General features: G+C 38.8%; 1 protein-coding gene and 1 pseudogene across 1 annotated transcript in view; one reads left to right on the top strand and one right to left on the bottom strand.

The window, feature by feature from the left end:
• The window catches only part of NAA35 (N(alpha)-acetyltransferase 35, NatC auxiliary subunit), a 47225-nt gene extending 23945 nt beyond the window's left edge, over positions 1-23280 (bottom strand). Inside the window, exons 1-9 of the mRNA XM_006759487.2 lie at positions 23013-23280; positions 22186-22329; positions 17163-17196; positions 14922-15036; positions 13786-13860; positions 11805-11972; positions 1960-2026; positions 1841-1884; positions 622-692 (exon numbers count right to left, since the gene is read on the bottom strand). Coding sequence (XP_006759550.1) covers positions 622-692; positions 1841-1884; positions 1960-2026; positions 11805-11972; positions 13786-13860; positions 14922-15036; positions 17163-17196; positions 22186-22309 — 698 coding nt within the window. The 5' untranslated portion in view covers positions 22310-22329; positions 23013-23280. The remainder of the gene's footprint in view (positions 1-621; positions 693-1840; positions 1885-1959; positions 2027-11804; positions 11973-13785; positions 13861-14921; positions 15037-17162; positions 17197-22185; positions 22330-23012) is intronic.
• Positions 7240-7802, top strand: LOC102751786 (annotated as a pseudogene).
• Positions 23281-23642: the final 362 nt, after the last annotated feature.

Below are 23642 nucleotides of genomic sequence, written 5' to 3'. Positions count from 1 at the left end.
AAATATATATATATAAGAAAGAATTAGAAGTTAAAAGATGCAAAGTCTGTTAAAAGAATTTCATTTTAAAATATGATATTTTAAGTCCTAAATCTCAGTGTTAATAACTTACTACATTACAAAAACGTTCACTCAGTCTTTAAATGCCTGAAAATCAGAGCTGCAGGAAACATAGCAAAGCTTACTCTATTGAAATAGAAAGCTTCTGTACCAACAGGACTGATTTTTCCCTAAGACAAAAGTTACACTATCGTCTCAAAACTGATTTAATCATAAATTAAAAAGGACTGTGAAAAAACTAAGCAGAGTCAGAAAATTTAGGACCTTAACAAAGGTTTGGCAACTTTTGATTCTGTGCAAGTTCTTGGGTTTTGCCAGGTTTTGATGTGTCATCTGTAAAGTCATTTTTTCTTCCTACCTCATAGGAATACTGAAGATTCAGCTTTGAAATCATGTATTTGAAAGAACTGTATTATCATTCTATCAAAATAAACACAAGGGAAATAAAATCTCTTGCAATGTCCAATTTGTAAAGAAATACCTTAAAAAGGGCTTCCACAAATTATAACACAGTTCATAAAACTATAATATTAAGAGGTTGATTTCTCTGATATTATCTACCAGAAAATAAGTTCAATTACTTCTAGTTCAACTTCTGGATCTCTTTCTTCTCCTTGTCGACTTCGAGTACTCTAAAATTTTAAGAAAGGTGAATTAAAACAAACAGGCCTATAGAAGCATTAAATTATAAATATACAAGGTAAAGCACTAAATTGGTTTATTGTAAGAATCTATTTTTTTTAAAAATATTTGAGAGGGAAAAGAAGCTGTTTTTAGTATTTATTTCCTCCTATTAATACTATATTTAAAAAGTTAGTTTTACAAAGATCATACAAAAGAGTAAGGTATTAAAAGCAGCAAAAGCAAAACAGTAAAACAATATAAGTAAAAGCACATGGTACTTCTTTCTTTTAAACAATCTATTCTTTGAAATTCTAGATGCTTTCAAAACTAACCCTGCTGGGAAAAAGTAAGCTTTATAAAATCACATCATAAAAATAAAGCCACATAGTGAATACCGATCTGTTCTGCACTAAATGCAAGCCATCTTATTAATACATGAGTAATATATGGTTAACTGTTTTGACAAAAGTCTAGGGAGATCTCATAAAAGAGCTGGTTTCGAGCATGTCCTAGTGAGACTCAGACAGGTTATTAAACTCCTTTGAACTGTATTTCTAAATGTGGGGCACTGTGTGCATTGTATTGTCTAATTCAATAAATAATTGTGAATATCAAATAAAACAATGTAAAACTGCTTTGATAACTATGCTGTGTTATACAAGTGTAAAAAAATAGAAATATTAACCTTTTCCCTTGTTTAATCTCTATAGACCCATGCCATCAGAGTCATTTGGCCGAAGTATGCCATTCATAGAAGATATTTACCAGATTTGGGATACCATCATTTGCTTAGCTTTTCCTCTGTGTTGTAGATACTCTCCTAGCTATTAAAGGTACAAAGATGAAGACAGTCCTTATGTTGGAGGAATTTCCAATTCTACAATATGTACTACTCTTAAAATAGCATACAAAAATTCTAAAAAATTAGCCCAAAATTGAAAAATTGAGAGGGTTTATTTTTCAATACTTGAAAGTGACATTAACTTATCAGAAGCTTCTGTAATAGCCTTCAAACTCATTACCAAAAGGCACAGCATATACAAAGGAAGTTGATGGTCCTATCTACATCAGTTATTTGTACTTAAAGTTAACCTGACATTTAGAAAAAGAAAAAAATCCTACACCAAAGAGAAAAAAAATATATATATATATATACCTTTACTCTTCTTTGCATATCATCCTCCACATCTTTTAGCATGCCTAGAGAGAGAAACAATGAGGTTAAAAAAAAATACAAGCAATAAACTTGTGAATTATCTTTATAAATGGTGTTACCTGTAACTCGAAGATCTGTCACACTGTTAGCCATTTTAAATCCGTAAGTCATTGATTGAAAATCTTCCTATACAAAAAAAGGAATAATTAGGTCCCTGAGTTAAGTAGCAAAACCTTTCCTTATATTTATCTTAAAAAAATCACTATTTGTTAGTAAGAAAACAGTAATGGAATGTCAGCCTGCTTGTCTTAATACTGCTATCAAACATCCAAGCTTTCCTTATCCTTGCATCCTTAAAAATCCATATTCTAAGGCTCTCTGTGTCCTTAATTTCAACTACTTATCCTTAGGCAATTTAAATATACTTGCATTTAATAGGTTCATTTACAAAATAAGGCTAATGCTTATGATAGTATTACAAGGCAATTCCCATTTTCAAAGTATTCTCAAATTCACAGGTGAACAGTAAATATGTAGTAATTACTGTTTGATTTTAAGATTGTAAGATTTACATAAGATTCTTACTTCAAAAGCCTGTTTCACTGTTAGGATAACAAAGGTTAAGCCTTACTCAAAGGATAGCAAAACCGCATTCCTACTTTAGCCCCATTCCAAAGAAAAATTATTCACACATGGATTCCTACCCCCAGAATCATTTAAAACACTACTGAGACATTAACAAATTAAGTGGCTTGCTGACTCGCATTGAAGACTATGAATTTAATATCATCTGGATTATTTAACAAGTCAGAAGCTCTATTTAAGGAGTGTTCTGTCACATTACAACCCTTATAAAATGTATATAAAAGCCTAATATAATGCACTTAATAGGTATTTACAGCAGGGGCCAGAACTATCGCAAAATTTCTGAATTCTTAACAAAAGCAACAGAGATCATGCAATTCATGGTCAGGAATTACTATCTTACAGAAAAAAAAAACCATACATTATGCCCCTGGTCTCAAAGAACTCAGAGGTGTTATATCACTCAGAGGATGCAATACTTGAACATCAAATAGGATTCTCAAAGTTTATGTGTATGAAAAAATGAACTCTCCTAATGTTTATCACATTGCTACAGCACCTCCATCTATCCAGTTACTCAGCTGAAAACCTGCACTTCAACCTTCTATAACTGTCTGCAGACAGGTCCCCACCTTCCCATACTTATCCCTGCTATAATTTGCCACCAGAAGTCAAAGGGATTGTTTTAAAAATAAGTCATTTTACAGCACTTTCTACTCAAAACCTAGTTTCCTTCCTCATAGGAAAATCCAAAAGCCCAGCATGGCCTCTAAAACCCTCCACCATGTGGCTCTGGTCTCCCTCTCCAACCTCATTTCCTACCCACCACTCTTCTCCATGTCTACTGTACTGCAGTCACACAGGCCTGCTTGTGTACTTCAGACACATTGAACACATCCTCTTCTCAGGACCTTTGTACTTACTGAGCCTCCCCTCAAAATTATTTTCTTTAAAAGATTTACAAAGCTCCACTCCCACTGTTCCAATGTCAATTCCTCATACAGAGGTTTCCCCTGTGCATTCTCCCTAAAACAGCACCCTCTAGCACTTTCTATCCCCTTCCCCTGCTTGGCTTTTCCTAAAATTAATCACCACTTGACATTATATATGTACTAGAGGCCTGGTGCACAAAATTCATGCACTCAGAGCGGGGGGGGGGGGGGGTCCCTCAGCCCCGCCTGCACCCTCCTGTGCCCTCTCATAGTCCGGGAGCCCTGTGATGGTTTGCCCCCAGAGGGAGGCCCCGCCCACCCGCTGATCAGTGGCCTGGGGGGGCCTCCCTCTTTGGGGTGATCGTGGAGCCCTCCTGATTGATCAATTGCCCTGCCGGCCAGTGGCCTGGGCCTCCCTCTGCAGGGCGATCATGGGGCGATGGGTAGGCCCCCGACCAATCGCATCGCACCCACCTTGGCTGGCCTGGCGCCAGTGGGTGTCAGCGTGGTCATCTGGATGGTCATTCCACTGTTCGGCTGTTGGTTGATTTGCATATTATGCTTTTATTATTATAGATTATTATTATAGATTTGCTTATCCAACAGAATGCCTAATTCATGAGATCAGGCTTTGCTTTATTTACTACTTTATTCTAGGACTTAAGAATAGTGCTTGGCTCAGAGTACTGTTCAAAATATATTCGTTGAATGAATGATAACTTACTGTAGGGCAGGGGCTATAAGTGTAAACAGCTGGTAACTTTCCTGAGTATATCAGGCTGGTTACAAAATACCTTGGAGAATGGTGGAGACCGTAGCATTCCAGGGAACACACACCTCATCTAAAGGAAGTCAGCCATTAGTTACCCTATTGTGGCCATGAATTAATGCAGGACTAGTGTGGTAGGATCTCCTAATTTTTCAAAGCAAAAACCTAATTTAATGTAAAATTTTCCAATTTTTAAATGTTACCAATTTTTAAAAAATTAAGTAGGCCAACATTGCTAAGACAAAAAAAAATACAAAACACCTGTAAGCCCTCTCAGTGAACTGGTAAGTTTACCTAGAGGAGTCTAAGGAAAAGCATTTTTCTAGGAGAATATCTCAGGTCTGTGTAATAAATATAAGCCTCAATTATAAGAACTTAACCTAAGTCACTGGAGGGCTGAGGCAGAGGGTGCTGCTAAAGATGCTGCCATTAAAAAAAAAAAAAAAAAAAAAAAAAGATGCTGCCATTAAAGATCACTCTAAAAATTTTGTGGATTTGAGTACAAAAATCAAAGTGAAACCAATACTAAATATAATCCAACAGTCCAAGCAGAAGCTGACGGTGATTTGGATTGAGTTTATAACTAAGAGTGGGTTGGCTGAAATCAGTATATATCTAAAAGGTAAAGCCAACATGATGTGCCAATGAAATGAATATGGGGTATGAGGAAACCTGTACAATCAAGAATCGTTTTCGGTCTGAGCAACTAGCAAATGATGGTACCAATTACTGAAATGGGGCACATTTAGGGAGGAGCAGGATTAAAGGCAGAAATGGAATACAATTTTATTTATATTATGTTTGCAATTTCTTTGGTCAACCAAATGAAGATTTCAGGAAGCTACTTGCTTAAGTCTGGAAGTCAGGGGAGAAATCAGAACTAGAGATTAATTTGGGGTTCAGCATCATGTTGGTATAAAAAGCCACAAGAACTAGAGGAAAGCAACTGAAGAAGTTATAGTGAAGAGAAAAAGCCTAGGAGTATTCCAGCAGTTGAAAGAACAAGCACAGGAAATGGACTCAGTGAGGAAGATAGAAATCTATGATACTGAAGAATCAGGAGGATGAGGAGAAGAAAGTATTTCAAAAAGTAGCCAACTGGATCAAATGATGCTGACAGGTTGAAGAGGGAGGGGTGAGAACAATGATTTAGCAAAATGGATATCATTAAGGACCTTGTTAACACTAGTTTCTGTGTAGTGGTATAAAAGAATGTCCTGTTGGACAATGTCCAAATGAGTGAGAAAAGATTGAAAGAGAAAGTAAAATAAGTAAATAACAGCTCATTCAAGGAGTTTTTTGTATAGGGTAGCAGAGAAATGCAATTATAAATAAAAGGAGCCATGGGGTCATGGGAACTGGTGTTTTGTTATTCATTCATTCATTCATTCATTCATTCATTCCTTTGTCTGTCCGGCCGTCCACCCATCCATCCATCCATCCTCACCAAAGGATATGTTCTTACTGATTTTATAGAGGGAGCAAAGAGAAAGGGAGAAACATAAATGTGAGAGAAAACGTCAATTGGTTGCCTCTCGAATGCACTCCGACCAGGGAATTTAACCCGCAACCTAAGTATGTACCTTGACCAGGAATTGAATCTGTAACCTTTTGATGAATAGGACAGCACTCCAACCAACTGAACCACCCGGCCAGGACTGATGTCCTGTTTTAAATTAAGTGATAGTAAAACATGTTTATATGCCAATTAGTAGTGAAGGAAACACTACTAATGCAATACAAAGAGAGGATTAATAACTGCAGTAGGCAAGAGGGAATAGAATCTAGAATGCTAGTGGAGGGGCTGGGCTTAGACTGCTGTCACAGGTATACTTTCAATTTCAACAAGTTAGAAGGCAGAGTATATGGGAATCAACACAGGTTAGCACTTGTGATAGTGAGAGATGGGGTACTTCTAATTCCACCAGATTCCAACTAATATTTCATTACAGTACAAAGCAAGCTGATAGAGAAGGGTTGGCATTAGAGGTCTGAGAGGAAATGATGTGGAAAAGTCACCTTGGAGACTGGAAAAGCAAGTTCACTACACAAGTGTTATGGGGTAGGGCTGTCGCTAGTGTTAAGTGCCCATCTGAGATTTGTAGTCCTAAAATTAAAGTGAGAACTAGACACACAGATATGGATTTTCTCAAGCAGTTTTCTGCTGTTTGGGTACAAGTAGCAAGCAGGCAGATGGTTGGGGTTTTACCAGGTAAGTGACACATTATGATGAAATGAGAGCACTGGATCAGGAAAATGAGGACACAAGGAAAATAACAGAAAAATAAAGCAAAAGCAAACAAATTGAAGGTCTCTAGTATAGAACTTAAGGATAGTGGGAGCAGGGAAATCAGAGTAAATAGAGTAAGTGGAAGCAATCAAGATTTTTGGAGGTGAGATTAGTAGGGGTGGACCACACCATTATTAGTCAAACTGGTATACTGTTCAGAGTAGAAGGGGATGCTATTAATAATCACACCAGAACAAAAAGGTGTCAAGTAGGACTGTTCCATGCTAACCAATACCTACGGAAACCAGCTGTAACAGAAGAATGTGCTGAGGAAGGGCAGAGAAAAAACTAAAATCTGGGCAAGTCAGGAGAATGGGATCCAACTTTAAAGATAAGAAGGACTGCCTTAGCTGGTTTGGCTCAGCAGTTAGAGCGTGTTGGTCCGAGGACTAAAGGATCCCGAGTCTGATACTAATCAAGAGCACATACCTCATTTGCAGGCTCAATCCCCGGCCCTGGTCAGGGCACATGTGGGAGGCAACCAGTCGATGCATTGATGTTTCTCTCTCTCTCTCCCCCACTCCCTTCCACCGTCTCTAAAAATCAATGGGGAAAAAAAATATCCTCGTGTGAGGATTAACAACAACAAAAAGATAAGCAGGACTTTGCCCTAAAAAGCTAAGTAAAAGAGAAAAGGCCTAAGGAGAACCAGAGGGAAATGTTACTATAGCAACGGTTCAAAGATATGCAGAGTCGCTGGCTTTAAAGATGGAAAGGCAGGAGGCTTCTAGAAGTGGCAAAAGGCAAGAAAGCAGAGCATTCGCTAGAGCCTCTGGAAAGGACAGAGCCCTCCAGTACCTTGATTTTGGCCCCGTAAAACTTGTGTGACACTTGTGCCCTCCAGAACTCTTCCTATGCAGCCATGCCTATCAAACCCAACATGTCTCAGATTGAGAAATTTGATAGGCTGAAATTGAAGACAGAAACACAAGAGAAAAATCCACTGCCTTCAAAAGAAACCATTGAACAGCGGAAGCCAGCAGGTAAATCATAATGAGACACAAACTGCCAATACTATGCACAAACCACCAATATGCACTGTATATTCCACAAGCACTGACTTCTGATTTTTCTTATTTTAGCTGTTTAAGTTTGTAAGATGCAAAGAGGTTGGATCAGTTTAAATGACTCCTGCCCCTTTTCACATCAAAGAACTACTGACAGTGAAGGCTGCACCTCTCTCTCCCATCTGTCTGTCTGGCAGGCAGGGAAGGAAAAGAACTTGCATGTTGGTGAAGGAAGAAGCTGGGTGGGACGACAGTGAAATCTAGAGTAAAAACCAAGCTGGTCCAAGGTGTCCTACAGTCTGTAAAATGCAGTTTAATCAGAGTGCCTTTGTTTGTTGTTGTTAAAATGATTTTAATCATTGGAATGAACAATTTAAAAAATATGGAAATAAAGTTTTAAAACTTGAAAGAAAGAGAGAGAGAAAGAGAAAGGGGGGGGAGAGGGAGAGAGAGAGAGAGAAAGCATTAGAGCCAGAAGGCACATCCTGTGCACTAGCATGAAATAATGGAAGAGAATCATATTAGGATCAGCTGAACAATAATATGCCAGGGGGAGAAAAACAAAAACGAGAAAGAAAATGTAGGCATGAACTAGTTTGGCTCATCTGTCATTAATATTTAAATAATCACAATAATGTCAGCAATAAATAATGATTTAACCAAAAATTGAATTCCTATTTAGGGTAGGGGAGAGGGTAAAAAAACTAAATACCTGCCAAAGATGTACTAATATATCATTGCTAAAAACTGTTAAGTCCTTAAATCCAGAAATTAGAATATAGCCTAGTATCCAGAAATACGGAAATTAGTAGGAAAAAGCTAAAAGAATACAATGAGAGAATGGATAAGAAGAGCAGAGAACTGTAATTTCTCACTATAAGACTTGTGGGCTATTTGACTATGTGCAAGTATTATTACTTTTATTAAAACACAAACCCCAAGGAAAATTTTTAAATAGTAAAACTGAACATGACCAAATTACCTACTTTTAAGAGGGTCAAGTAGAGAATGAACTAGAGAGAAAGATCAGGCCAGAAAGAAGAGTTCTGCCTAAACCTAAAGCTAACAAAGGCATAAACAAAAGCAGGAACAAAGAAAAACAGAGCCCAGATTCAAGGTATCTGCAAGGTAAAAAGAATCTGGATACAGAAGGTTAAAAAAAATTTTTTTAATCAAAGATAACATTCTAGAAACCATTTTGCAAGATACAGAATGCAAGAGGAAAAGCGGTCTAATTGGGGGTGGGGGGGCGATTATGGTTCCCATTTTGAATGTGTGAGCAAGATATTAAGAAAGAAACATTTTTACACAACTTGAAAATGTATCCAGTTCAGGAGTTAAAATAAAACAGAGACATAATCTGAGAAAAAAATACACCAGCACTTAGGAACTTCAGAAACATTATTTCAAACAAAAAAATGATTATGTCATTCTTATTTATTCATTACCAAATCTCTTTTAAAAAAATTAACTTTATTGCTGAAAGTATTACAGATGTCCCCTTTTTTTCTGTCCATTACCATATCTCTTAAGGACTTTTACTAAGTAATCTTTTTTTATTCCTAATTATAAAACTGAGACAAATTTATCTGGAAAATAGGTCAAGTTTGGAGGGAAACAATGACCATTCATATCATACATGCACAGTATGTGAGTGCCTGTTTTCCCATTCTCATCAACATGGAGTATTATAAAAAATCTTGTAATCTTTGCCAATAATAGGTTAAAAATGATATACTTATCATTTGTATTTCTCTTAAGTAAGTTTAAGCATCTTATGTATAAAGGCCATTTTACTTTGTGAACTATCTTCTGATTTTTAAAAACTTTTTAACACTTAAAACATTTCATCTATCTGCAATATATTTTGATGTTGTTAACCACCTTCCCCTTAACTCCACCCGTATGTTAAATCCTAAACCCCAATGTGATGGTATTATGATGTGGGGCCTTTGGGATTAATGTCATTCATCATAAGAAGGACCCCTGAGAGCTCCCTCTCCTCTTCTACCACGTGTGGACACAGTGTAAAATAAAGATGGCTGTCTTAAGAACCAGGAAGCAGGCACTCACCAGATGCTGATCTTAGATGATTTAGCCTCCAGAACAGTGAGAAATAAACTGCTGTTGTTTAAAAGCCAACTAGTCTATGGTATTGTTATAGCAGCCCAAAATGACTAAGGCAGATGTAAAATGGTAAGTTAATTTTCAAGGTTGCTAATCAATTGTTCCAGTACCATTTTTCAAATGAATCATTTCTCTGCCCCACTGACTTTTGATATCCTTTGAGAATGTAACTACTTAAAATAATTTGTATTTCTCTTCTCACTTATTAACTTAAACTAATCTTTTAAATAATTCTACCCGATGGATTAGATTTTCCATAATTATACCCATGTCAATTCAAATATGTAGCTAAATAAACAATGAATATATAAAAAGTTGACAGTTATTTCATAGACAACACACAAGCCATACATTTAAAGTGGGCAATCATGTTAGGTATATACTTAATTATTCTCACATACATAACATTATTTAGAAAAGCTTTACATACTATACACTGGACTACTGTAGGAGTCTAAGATATTTATTTTGGATCAACAACAATGTTAAAAAGAAACTTACCAGTTTCAACAAAGGGAAAAATTAAATAATCATCTATATAATAAAAGCCTAAGTGACCATTACAGCAAAATGACCAGAACAGCCAGTCTCTAGGACAGCTGTGGGCAAATTACGGCCCGCGGGCCGGATCCGGCCCGTTTGAAATGAATAAAACTAAAAAAAAAGAGAGACCGTACCCTTTTATGTAATGATGTTTACTTTGAATTTATATTAGTTCACACAAACACTCCATCCATGCTTTTGTTCCGGCCCTCCGGTCCAGTTTAAGAACCCACTGTGGCCCTCGAGTCAAAAAGTTTGCCCACCCCTGCACTAGGATGTGCATTGACCACCAGCGGGCAAACGCTTAACACAGAAGCTGCCCACTGGTCGTCAGTGAGCTCCCACATGGGGAGCACTGCTCAGCCAGAAGCCAGGCTCACAGCTGGTGACCGCAGCCTCTCCTGCCTCTGCAGCAGCTCTAAGGAGCAGCGAGCCAAGTGGTGAGGAGCAGCGAGCAGGCGGGCGGTAAGGAGGGCCCCCAGACTGCGAGAGGGATGTCCAACTGCTGGCTTAAAGCCCGCTCCCCTTGGGGATTAGGCCTAAGCCAGCAGGCAGACATCCCCCGAGGGGTCCCGGACTACGAGAGGTCACAGGCCAGGCTGAGAGACACTCCTCCCCGCCGTGTACAAATTTCATGCGCTGAGCCTCTAGTTTACCAATAATCTCAAATGCTATCACATTTTCCCTTAAAATTATCAGCATCTGAAACCTTATTTTCTATAAGGAGAAAAACATAACCTCAGAACACTTCCCCAGGGCAAGGTGCCTAGTACTAACTTTAAGAAAATGTTTATACTCTAAAACAGTGATTTTCAACCAATGTGCCAAAATAATTTTTAATTCATGCAATACCTGACTATTTAGTCAGGGGCATGGACCTCTTTTCCCTTAGATTGTCAAATAAAAAAAAGGTAACAGCCAACACAACAATAGCCATCTGGTGTGAATGACTCAAAATTATACCTTTATTTTGGTCCGATGGGCAGAAAAATTATATTTTTTGGTGTGCCACAGAATTAGTTCATGTGTGCCACAAGATGAAAAAGATTGAAAATCGCTGCCCTAAAATATTCCTCATATTTTTGTTTTCTTTAGTTCTCTCTCATCTGAAGACTGAAAGTAAAGCACTCTTAAATTATAGTTTATAAGAAACTTGAGGGCAGAGGTTGGCTCTTTTATTTTCTTTGTGAATTCCACAATAGCCAGAACAAAGTACTCTGCACATAATGGATACTCAACGAATGGTACTGATAGAAAGAACATACCCTAGGATGAAAGTCCTTTCTTAGAAATGGATAATTTTAGCCAATATATTTGAGATACCATTTTTTAACCCATTATTTGCAATTTAAATCCCTGAAGCATTGTCACTGTTACGTATTTAAATGATTATATGATACATATTTTTGTAACATGTACAGATAAAAACAATTTTTAAAACTAGTGCTATTGCAATTTACATATATATTGGCTAAAATTATCCAGACAAATGGCCGGGGGGGGGGGCGGGGGTAGAGAGCAACCAAAGGACTTGTATGTATGCGTATTACCATAACCAATGGACACAGACACTGGGGCGATGGGGGCTTGCACATGGAGGGAATGGCTGGCGGGGGGGGGGGGGGGCACGCAGTGAAAAAGGAGACATATGTAACACTTTAGACAATAAATAAATAAATGGTATCTCACACTTATAATTACAAAATCTTACCTCTTCAAATACAGCAGCTTTATTTACTTTTTCCCTTGCAATGTCACAGATTTTCAAGATTCCAAGAGCAAAAGCTTTCATGGCAGGATCTTCTATAAAGTCTGGATTATGAATGTAAAGACATGTGAAGACTGTCTGTGCCAAGGAGTGGCCTTCTAACCATGTTATCTATAAAGAAATAAAACAATGCATATGTTTAAAGTGACAGAGTCTGCAAAGTCTAAACTGATCCAACAGCCAAAGACCAAAGTGCCACAGATCCAAGTAAATATAATATTAATAACAAGATTTAAAAGGTGATTAAAGGGAAGGTCAGGAAAGACAAAAAAGTTAGAATTCACTTTCATTGACTAAAGTCTTTTAAGAGTCACATGCCATAAATATGATTAGCTAAAAGATATAAATATGGAAAGCATTCTTATATATAATTCAAGTCTGCAATATACTTGGAAACTAATGAAATTAAGTATCTCCAAATATGGCATCCAAAAGCAATCAATTCCCCATGCAGTCAATAAAAATCCATACTACTAGGGAATTTACAATTTTAGAACTAGGTCCCAACCCACTCATTCAACTCTTCTTATCTCATCTAGTATTACCACAGGAAACATACAATGGTTTTATTGCCCCCCCATCTCTAATTCAATATCCCCAATGAGATGAATCTTTCTAAAACACAAAAAAATCATTCAACACTATCTTACTGAGTAGTTACAATAGGCCAGGAACCAGGTGCTCAAAGCTGGGAATATCTATAGCAGCCAAAACTGAGTAACGCTTATGCCTCAAGTGCTATGCTATTTTCATATATTCTATCTCATTTCCCAACACTCTGAGGAGAGTGATATTTTTCTCCTTTTACATATAAAGAAACAAAGTCAGAGAGTGTAAATAATTTTGTCCAAGTTTTATATAGTTATTTTTTACATTAAGTCCAAGAATTCTGCAATAGAGCAAGACACATACTGCTGCATTACAAAATGAGAAATGTATATGAAAATTACTATAATTAAGGTATGTATTTTGTATTACCAGTATGCAGAAGATTTTCCAGACTAAAAGCCATCTGCTTATTAAAGGCCAAACTCTTAGCTACCAGTCCCAAGAATCTCATACTTGTTCAACTTGGGCAAAAATCCTCCCTCTTGCCTCCATTTGTCCTATGGGACTGTAAACTGCTAAAAAGAAAGATATCTTTGAGGGAAAGAAACAGCTTTGGGGGAAGAAGGATCAGGATCAAGACTCTGGTTATGCCCCTTCCTAGCAATGTAATCCTAGGCAAATAAGATTATATCAGATATTGAACAGAGCTGATATAAGACCTAAGTGAAAAATATAGAAGTACTCATTTTTACACTGACAAGGAAGACTTACTAAATGACCAAATGAATAAAATTTACACATTTCTAAGATAATTTAAAAATTTAAAAAGGATGGTTAGAAAGTGGGCAAAAAAGGAAAAAAAGAGAAAAGCAGTACAAATGAGAATTTTACCACAATTAATCAATACTGTTTCGGGAAGACAACTTATCCAGCATATAGAAAGCACCACAAAATTTTCTTCATCTTCAAAAACATGGCCAGTTTCGTATAATTCACTCTAGATTAGGAAAACTCTCCAAAGCCAATCCAAAATCTTTGTTTTAATTCTATAGTTCTTTATAGAACCTTTCAATTACAGATTTGTTTCCCTGGGTACCTTGAGAACAAAAAGGGTCCTTAGGGTAATAGCTACACTACTATCTTCACTAAAAAGAAAATATCCCCTTTTCCAGAAACTGAGATTTTAAAATCACCAGATGAGTAGATAAAATGCTATTTCCTATAGCGTAACTTGGCCTGTCAATCTTTCGTACACCTTACTAGGCCAAGCATTACATATATTTCATACTCAACATCAGTGTGTATACTTTTAAATTTAAAGATTCAGGTAAGTCATAGTTTTAAAATTAACCAATAGTGTTACTTTGATTCTTACCAAACAGCAAAAACACGTATCCATTATCCCTATCAATTCCGGCAAGGTGAGGTCTTTAATTTTAATGGTACCATCCTAAAAAGGAGGGGAAATATGACATATAAACAGAAGTTTTCAAAATTTATGTACAGTAGTATTTTGCAAATGCTGTATCAGATCCATGCATTTTGGCGTTCAAAAATTAAGTATTTAGAAATAGCAATTCTAAGAGCACTCTATCTCACCATCTGATAAAACTAAGATGCCAAATTAACTCTGTATTCTTAAAAGTAATATATCTGAAACAGGTCTTCATTAAGAAAAATCCAAGCCTCTTTCATTTGAAACAGAATAAAGGACTTTATAAAGAACTGAAAAGCCAAACTAACAAGTATTTTAAAAGCAGTTCAAATTAGTTTCAAGCATTAACATGAATCATTTTAATGAATCAAAACTTACAAAGAATAAAATAAACATTTAAAAAAATATACTTCCCTTAAGTTGGTTAATTATACTATTTATAAATTTTGTTTACAATATCCATTTACTTAGCAAATTTTTTCATAAAATATGCAAAATTAAACTCTGTGGTAACTATGAATGAATTTCTAAATCAATTCTCAATGAGTAAATTTCAAATTCACTGCCACAAGCATTTTACTTAATATGTAATAGATAGGTTATGGGTTCGATCCCTGGTCAGAGGGAGTACAGGAGGCAACTGATGGATACTTCTCACATTGATGTTTCTCTGTCTCTCCCTTCCTTCCCTCTAAAAATCAATGAAAACCTATCCTCAGGTGAGGATTAAAAACTATATAATAAAAAATAATAAATATATTAATAGATAAAATTTAATCCTTAAGCCAATTACTCTGGTATTTGAATATATATACTCAAATGCTTTCAAAAATCAATTTTTATAATGCACACACAAAATTAGAGCAAACTTTTAATGAAGACCTTAAATAATTTTCAGATTTCCATAGAAAGAGATAAGTAAAAGTTATAAATAACTCATTTATATATCCGAGATACTCTTAGAAAATTATACTTTAAGTAATATACTAAGTTTCATTTTCATTACTAACCAAAAATGTTTTAAAATGTGAATAAAAAATAATAAAAGAAAACACAAAAAGCACAATGGTGACTACCTTGATAGCTTGTTCAAAATTGAGAACTTTTCGATTAACTTGGTTTCCAATCATGCCAGCATCCATCTTGGGATCCATCATTTCAATGGCAGACATGGCTTCAAAAAGACCAAATCTACAAATAAAAAAATTGACCCCACAAATTGTTTCTGAACTAGTAAGCTTATACAGATTTCCACAAAGGTAAAAAATTATAATAGTACTTAAAATAACTTCATTATTTTATGTACTTAATATTTGAGTCTTTCCAATTTGCTAATGCTTCAATTAAATAACCTTCCTTTAACACAAAAATTCTTCAATGTACTTGTCAATGAAATTACTATACATGGACTGTGGAAGAGAAAAAACAAAAGATGAATTTTGCACTTCTTTCAATAGGCTGGGCATTAGAAATTTTTGGAAAAGACATCAACTGATCTATTTCACCTTTATTATTGTTGGGTTTTTCTTTCAGCACTATGAACTTGAAAAAAAATGAAACTAGGTTTTATAAATTAGTAGTCACATTTAGTATTTGGACCATGTTTTAGTCTTGGATGCTCAAAACACTAGAGCAGCAATGACCAACAGAAATATGTGAGCCACAGAGATAATTATAACTTTCCTAGTAGCCACACAAAAAAGTAGAAACAGATAAAATTGATTTTAATAACATGTTTTAACTCAATATGTCCAAAAGTTTTTTTTAATTGATCCTTAGTATTTAAAATTATTAGTGAGATATTTTGCATATTAAGGTTTTTATTCCAATGCATATATTATCCCACATTTCAATTTGGACCAGCTGATAGCCATGTGTGGTTACTGGATAGCACAGCTCTGGAACTTTGCTTCTAGTAATATCAACACTTCACCTAAGGTCTCTAAGGTCACCAATTTTCCTTCTTCCTGCTGCTTCTTTAAGTTTTAAGAAAGTAGCATCTTAGAGAATCAGAACCTGTGTTAACATTTAAAAATAAACCATTAAACAAACAAACAAAACAAAAAAACAGAACCAGGAGCCTCAGATTAGAGCCCAATTCTCAGGATATCTATCTAAGTGGAATTTTGTTCAAATATAAGTGATAAACAAAATCTCTTGCAGTCATGTCATTTAGATATAACAATTATAGCAGTATTTCATAAAGGCTTGGCCCTAAGCTAGAATCAGTTCTTGTCATCAGGGCCTTAAAAACATTTTTTGGAAAGATAGACATGCATATATGGAATAATTAAATAACCAAGCAGGACAAATATTTAGCTAGGCAAAGTAGGTAAGGGAAAGTAAGGGGGAAAGGAAAAGGGTGTACAAAGGTAGAGGCTGGAACTGGCTGGGGTAAAGGGAGCACACAGTCACCCTCAGGAGGTGCTTGCTCCGCTTGCTTTCTGAGTTGGAGACCTCCTATGAAAAAGAGGGGAAGCATGATGTAAACTCACTTTACTCCAGTGAAGGGAGGCTGTATTTCAAATCTCTCTGGTCCCCTCTATTCTACTGAACTGTGCTTCAGCACAATATCTGTATGATGCAGTTTGGGGATTTTAAAAATTGTCTTCTGTATAGATAAATTACAGAATTTAATTAATCCTATGGCTGGCAGTCTGGAGACTCTTACCAATTTTACATGCTCAATTGAGAGTCCTGAGAACGCTTAGTGTTTATGTTCCCTAATAGTTATGGCCTCTAGAGAGCCTATGCTATTTTTGGTTTATGAATGTATACTGAACAAATATATGGGACTCTGTAATCCAGATAATGTACCAGAGTATTTTTTGTAGAACATTAGTCCTATGAAGATTCCATGAAATAAAGTTTTCACGGACAACAGCATTTTGGAAACTCTATACCAGAGGGACTGGGTATATTAGCTTTTGGAGGGGAGAGAGAGGGAGGGAGGGAGGGAGGGGGAGAGAGAGAGAGAGAAAGAGAGAGAGAGAGAAACACCTATGTGAGAGAGACACATTGATTAGTTGCCTCCTGCATGCACTCCAACCAGGGTTGTGGATCGAACCTGCAACTCAGGTACGTGTCCTTGACCAGAATCAAACCTGAGGCCCTTTGGTCCACAGACTGACTCTCTAACCACTGACACAAACATTTCATATCACAAACTAGGGTCCGCTGCCCCTATATAGTTCACTAAGGTTAAAGATAACTATAATTAGTTTTATTTTTATAGCTTTGAATATAAAATTACTCAGACTTCAAGGGACACTACTGCACATGAGAAAAAACAAATACTTAGGGCACAATATACTTACAGCTTATCATGAAGCAGTTCTCCCAACTTTAATTCTAAAAGAAACAAAGAGAAAAATCCTTTAAATGCTAAGAAAAAAATAAAACAAAATGCTAGTACCTGAAAAATGTGCTTGCATTAGTTTTCTAAGATATGGTTGTATTATTTCTACTCAATTACTAACTCAAAGCCTTCTACACAGTGAACATTTAGATACTAACGTAAACTAAACTTTTAAGAATTAATAAGCAACCCATCAAGGGCCAAAATAATCCAATTAGAATTGCCAACCTCATTTTAAAAAAATCACTAGTGTTCCCTTAAATAAACTTTTTCATAGAACTGCTATTTCTCAAGTTGTTTTTAAACCAGTTGGTGTCAATCTAATGTCTTTTGTCTTTGAAAGTGTTAAAACTATTTTTTAATTATGTTTTAGTTAAATAATATAGAAAACACTTGCATAAACAGCTAATGAAAACACTGTTCATCCTCTATAAAGCAGTTCTCAACTACAACTGCATATTAGTATCAACTGGGGAGCATTTTTAAATTTCAGTCCAAGCAGCACCCCAAACCAACTAGGGGTGGGGCTTATGCAGTGATTTTAAAGTACTCCAAGTAATATCAATGAGCTGGTAAGGTGGGAACTAAGCCATCAAAGAGAGAAGAAAATGGCTTAGTCAATAAAGCTTTGGCCTGCAGACTGAAGGTTCCTGGGTTGGATTCTGGTCAAGGGCACATGCCTGGTTGTGGGCTCGATCCTCAGTGGGGGGCATGCAGGAGGCAGCTGATCAATGATTCTCTCTCATCATTGATATTTCTCTCTCTTCCTCTCTGCAATAAAAATATCCCATATAATAAACGCATAGTATGCAAATTGTCACCTTGACTGGGAGTTGTCCAGGAGTTTGATCAGGGGTCGGGGCTGGCTGGGGAAAGGGAGGGAGCCAGCAGCAGTTGGCCACCGGAGGAAGGGAGGGAGGCCCCGGCCGGCAGCTGGCAGCCGCTAGGGATCCTACCAGTGCACAAATTTCATGCACTGGGCCTCTAGTCTATCTATATATATAAAACCTTAATATGCAAATAAACCGAAGTGGAACAACCAAACTGGTCACTGACATGCACTGACCACCCGGGGACATGTGTGGAATATGGCGGGTGTCGGCAGCAGGTGGCAGAGTGTGGAACATGGCGGGCATCAACTGTGGTGGGATGGTGGCGTAGGCGAGCAGGGGCGCCAGACCAAGGCAGGGTGCCGGTCACTGTCATTGGGGTGGATCTCTGGTGGTTACTGAAAATTCTTTGCTCCCACCTGCCACAGTCCCACCTGGTGCTTGCACCTGCTGCTGGCACCAGCCCCACTCGCACCCGCTGCTGGCACCCAGCACCAGTCCCCAACTGCCAAAAGCCTTTAGTTCTAAATCTACATGTAAATGACAATTAATTCTATATCAACTTTTTAGTTTCAAGAAGTACACCTCACATTTGTGCCACTTGAGAAAATGCAAGAGCTAATTATGGAGAAGTTAATAGGATGGTTTGATGTTGGCAACAAAATGACATGCTACCCTCTCTCAATCCACACTGAAGCAGGATTAAACCATATCTCCTACTTGAGGTCCTTCCATCAGGAAGCAAAATTATTCACTGTTCCTCAAACATAAAAAATGTATCTGACTCTAATGGTTCATCTCAGTCTAGAACAATGGTTCTCAACCTGTGGGTCGCGACCCCTTTGGCGGTTGAACGACCCTTTCATAGGGGTCGCCTAAGACCATCCTGCATATCAGATATTTACATTACGATTCATAACAGTAGCAACATTACAGTTATGAAGTAGCAACGAAAATAATTTTATGGTTGAGTCACAACATGAGGAACTGTATTTAAAGGGCCAGAAGTTTGAGAACCACTGGAATAATTCCCTATGTTCAAATGTTGTGGCCCCCAGAAATCAGGATTTTAAAAAGATTCCCGGGTGATTCTAATGTGCAGCCAAGGTTGAGAACCACTGACTTAGAGAAACTCAACCATTTCTTTAAGCCCCAATTTAAGCCATATGTACGTCATAAAACCTTTCCCATTTAGGTTCATAGTAACAGCCCTTTAATATAGACCACTTAAAATCAGTGCAAGATGATAGGTATGAGATCCACTAATAGTCTAAGATCTCTGAGCACAAAAACTACACTATAACTTACACTTCTTTCTCTCTTCCTTAGATTGCCCATTCCAATACATGGGCAATTACCCAACTCCCAGTCTAATGTTCTTTCCACTCTCTCTCTTAGGCATATTTTATTTTTATTTTTTTTTTTAATATATTTTATTGATTTTTTACAGAGAGGAAGGGAGAGAGATAGAGAGTTAGAAACATCGATGAGAGAGGAACATCGATCAGCTGCCTCCTGCACATCTCCCACTGGGGATGTGCCCGCAACCCAGGTACATGCCCTTGACTGGAATCGAACCCGGGACCCTTCAGTCCGCAGGCCGACGCTCTATCCACTGAGCCAAACCGGTTCTGGCTCTTAGGCATATTTTAATTGGACACATATTTTAAGAGTAAAAGGGTAGGCACATGATTTATCATTCTGCTTATATTCAACTGGCTTCCTTTCCATCTGCAGCTGCTCCAAGTCTTCACTCCTCTCCTTAAGAGCACTGTTCTAAAAACACGCTACTTCACCACCAAAGACCTAACCTTCTTGTTCACTAATGTAGAAGCCATCAAGGTGTGAATCCCTCCACCATTCCTCTCCATCCATTTAGAAATAGACCTGTATCTTCACATCCTAACCTCAGTTCCTCCTGTCTCATTTTGTCCCTACTAGAGGCCCGGTACACAAAATTTGTGCCTGAGTAGGGACCCTAGGCCTGGCCAGCAATCAGGGTTGATGGGGGCTTTCTGGCTGCCAGCTGGGGTCTCCCTTCCCCAGCTGCTGGCCGGGACCTTCCTCCATTCTGCATTGCCCCCGAGGGGTCAGTGCATGTGATAGTGAACAGTCAAACTCCTGGTCTCTGGGTCAAGCTCCCGAGGGCACATTTTGCATATTAGCCTTTTATATACATAGATTTTCCCCCATCCCCAAGTTAATTTCTCTACCATGTTTTTGAGCCAATTCTCTCTTAAAGTTCAAGCTCTCACTCTTTGTTCCTTTCTCTTAACTTCAATCTCCCACCTCAGTAAGGCTCTTTCCCCTCATACAAACATGCTCATTTATCCAACCATTTATACCCAAACATTTATTGAACTTACTATGTGTCAGGAAATGTTCTGTCTGCTAGGGTTACTGACAAGATCTCTGCACTCAAAGAGTTACAGTGGGTGAGACTGATAATAAATAATAACTGAAAATGATAATTTATGACAGTAGGTAAATGTTATGAAGAGAATAAAACAGGGTGATTTAACTGAGCTGGAGTTGGGTAGAAGGGGGTGAATCTGCTTAGATTGGTTGTTTTGACAAGTCCTCACTGGAGAGGTAACATTTTAAGTGCTCAGGAGACCTAAGGGTAAAGTAATTTAAGGTATGAAAAACAAAATATTCAAAGAAGGAAGGACCATGTTGTAGTGCTTAATAAGATAAGGACTTAAAACTAAACACAGCCCTAGCCGGTTTGGCTCGTTGGATAGAGCATCGGCCTGCGGACTAAAGGGTCCCAGGTTCGATTCCCGTCAAGGGCACATGCCCAGGTTGCAGGCTCGATCCTTAGTGGGGGGCATGCAGGAGGCAGCCGATCAATGATTCTCTCTCATCAATGAGGTTTCTATCTCTCTCTCTCCCTCTTCCTTCCTCTATGAAATCAATAAAAATACATTTTAAAAAACCAACCAACAAACAAAAAACACAACTAAACATAAATGAGCCCAGTGGGACAGTGGTACAAAAATGAAATCTTGCCCTGACTGATGTGGCTCAGCTGGTTGGAGTGTGGTCCTGTACCTCGAAAGATGGTGGGTTCCAGTCCCAAGGAAGGGCACATACCCAGGTTGTGGGTTCGATCCCCTGTTGGGGCATGTTCGGGAGGCAACTGATTGATGTTTTTCTGTCACGTTGATGTTTCTCTCTCTCTCTCTCAAATCAATGAAAAAATGCTAAGCGAAATAAGCCAGTTGGAGAAAGATAGATATCACATGATCTCACTCATTTGTGGAATATAATGAACAACATAAACTGATGAACAAAAAATAGAGCCAGGGGAAAAATATTTTAGAATATAGTAGAAGTAATCCTGTTATTTGCAGATTTTTAATATTTCCTACAACTTTTGTGATATCATACTATGTTAGTACAGTTTTGCTAATATTATTATACTTAAAATTCTTTTTTTTCTTGAAATAGTAATGTTTGCTGCATGTGATATTATATTTAAGATCGTTTTTCTGTAATAATTGGTGTTTACTGCGTGTAACATTATTATATTTAAGATCATTTTTCTTGAAATATGAAAAAATAAAATAAAAACCTAGGCCCTGAGGGGAAAAAAAATAAAAATAAAAAAAACATATCCTCAGGTGAGAATTTTAAAAAAAAAGATATCTGAGTGGTGGGCAGGCACCAGATCATAAAGGCCATGGGGAAGAAGTTGAAATTTATTCTATATGCAACAGGAAGCCCCTGGAGGATCTTAAGCAGGACATGACATAATCTGGTCATTTTCAAACCTCAAACAGACAACAATACTACTGTCTTTAGGTCAACATATTCCATTTACACAGTTCAAAATTATTGCTAGATACTCTAACCTTCAGTTAAAAAGTGAAGAAAATTTAATAGAAGTGCCTCAACATCTTTATTTAATGCTCTATTATATACACACATGTATATACAAACATATATATATATATACAGGCTTTAAATGAAAGTTAAGCCTAGAGGATAGAGAATGAATGAATGAATGAATGAATGTGGTTAACAAAACTTACATAAAGCACGCTTATCTACTGACTTGATTTACGGAGACACTGCCAAAATCACAATCAAGATTTGATGTTACCTTGGCCCAGATTCTGAGCTTCCAATCCAAATATCCAAACTCACCTCGACAAGCGTCTTCAAAATCTTGAGTGATGTCCACCCAGTTCGCACTGCCCTTTTCCATCTTTTCGGGTATACTGAGCTCCCATCCCGAATCATCGTCTTCCACGGACGCTTTCATAACCATGATGCCTGCAGAATGCACACCTGGTGTGAAAGACGGGAAGGACGTCGCTTTCAGGGCCAGCCTATCTGCAAGCCCCTGTGCGTTTAAGTCGGGGATGAAAACCTCACCCAAGGGTTTCAGCCCAGCTCTTCTGAGTTTGCGGCTGGTATTGGAAAAACATGTCTTCATACAATGAAGTCTCACAATAATTACCACCACTGCGGCTCATCTACTTGGCCAACCACCTACCAGAGCTCACAGAGTTTGCCTGCTCACTATTTCAGGAGAAAGAGCACACCTCATGCCAGCACTGGCCCCAGCAGAATCCACTCCAGAGCTTCCGACATTGGACTCAGGCCAAGGCATCCTTCAGGGTCCCCTCTCGCAACTACTCCGGTCAGGGTGACCCCCCACCTGCCAGGAGACGACGGACCGCCTCTCCCAGCCCGCAGGACCCTGGCCACAGCCTGGCCGAGAAGCGCGGCGCGTGGGAGCGCCCCGTCGGGTCCCCCACGTCAGGCCCAGAGCAGGGGTGCACCTGAGGAGGGGACGCGCAGCCCTCCCCACCGGGTCAGCACGCCCCGGCCCCACAGGGCGCGAAAGCAAGGACAGGGCTATTGTCGCGCGGAGTGCGGGCACACGTCGGCCCCGGTCTTCGCCCCGGTAACACCCATCAAGGCCGGGCCTCGGCGGGCAGCGGGTGTCCGGGAACCCCAGCTCCTACCTGACGCGCGGCGGTAGGGCCGGGGCCGCAGGGTGACCTGGCGTCCCCAGGATCTGCCACAAGAACGGGGTCTGAGCGCTCAGACACTGGAGACAGGAAGTCTCAATGGCTCCGCACGGGCGGTCCCTACCTACCACTCCAGTGTCCACCCGCGCCGCCACGCACCGAGCAGACCGCGGAAATAACGACGCCTCCCCTGCCACCGCCGCCGCCACCCCCTTCCCTCTCAACTCCACTCGCCTAGCTGCGTGCGCGCATGCGTACGCCCGGAGCGCGCGACCCCGCCCCCCTCCCTCACTCTCTGGGACTTCGCGCTCCCCGGCAACACCCCTTCCCTCGCCTCGGCCACCGTCCGGCCTATGGCTGCCGTCTTTTCTTCTCGCGTAAATACCACCAATCGCGAGACCGAAAAATACCTTCCTGCTCCACCTACGGCCCAGTCCCGGGTAGTGGGCGGGTCCCAGTAAGGGGCGGGGCTTGGGGCACAGCCCGCCCCGCCCCGCCCCGCGCGGGAAGGCTCCAGGAAATATGGAGGCGTCAGGAGCCCTTCTCCGTTGCGATCTGGAATGAAGAGCCGGCTCCTGGAGTTCTGCGGAGGTAGTGCCGCCCGGCACCAGGTTTATGTTTTCT

This window comes from Myotis davidii, unplaced genomic scaffold, assembly GCF_000327345.1.
Source record: "Myotis davidii unplaced genomic scaffold, ASM32734v1 scaffold556, whole genome shotgun sequence".
Classification (NCBI taxonomy): Eukaryota; Metazoa; Chordata; class Mammalia; order Chiroptera; family Vespertilionidae; genus Myotis; species Myotis davidii.
This window is presented reverse-complemented; position numbering and strand designations above follow the sequence as displayed.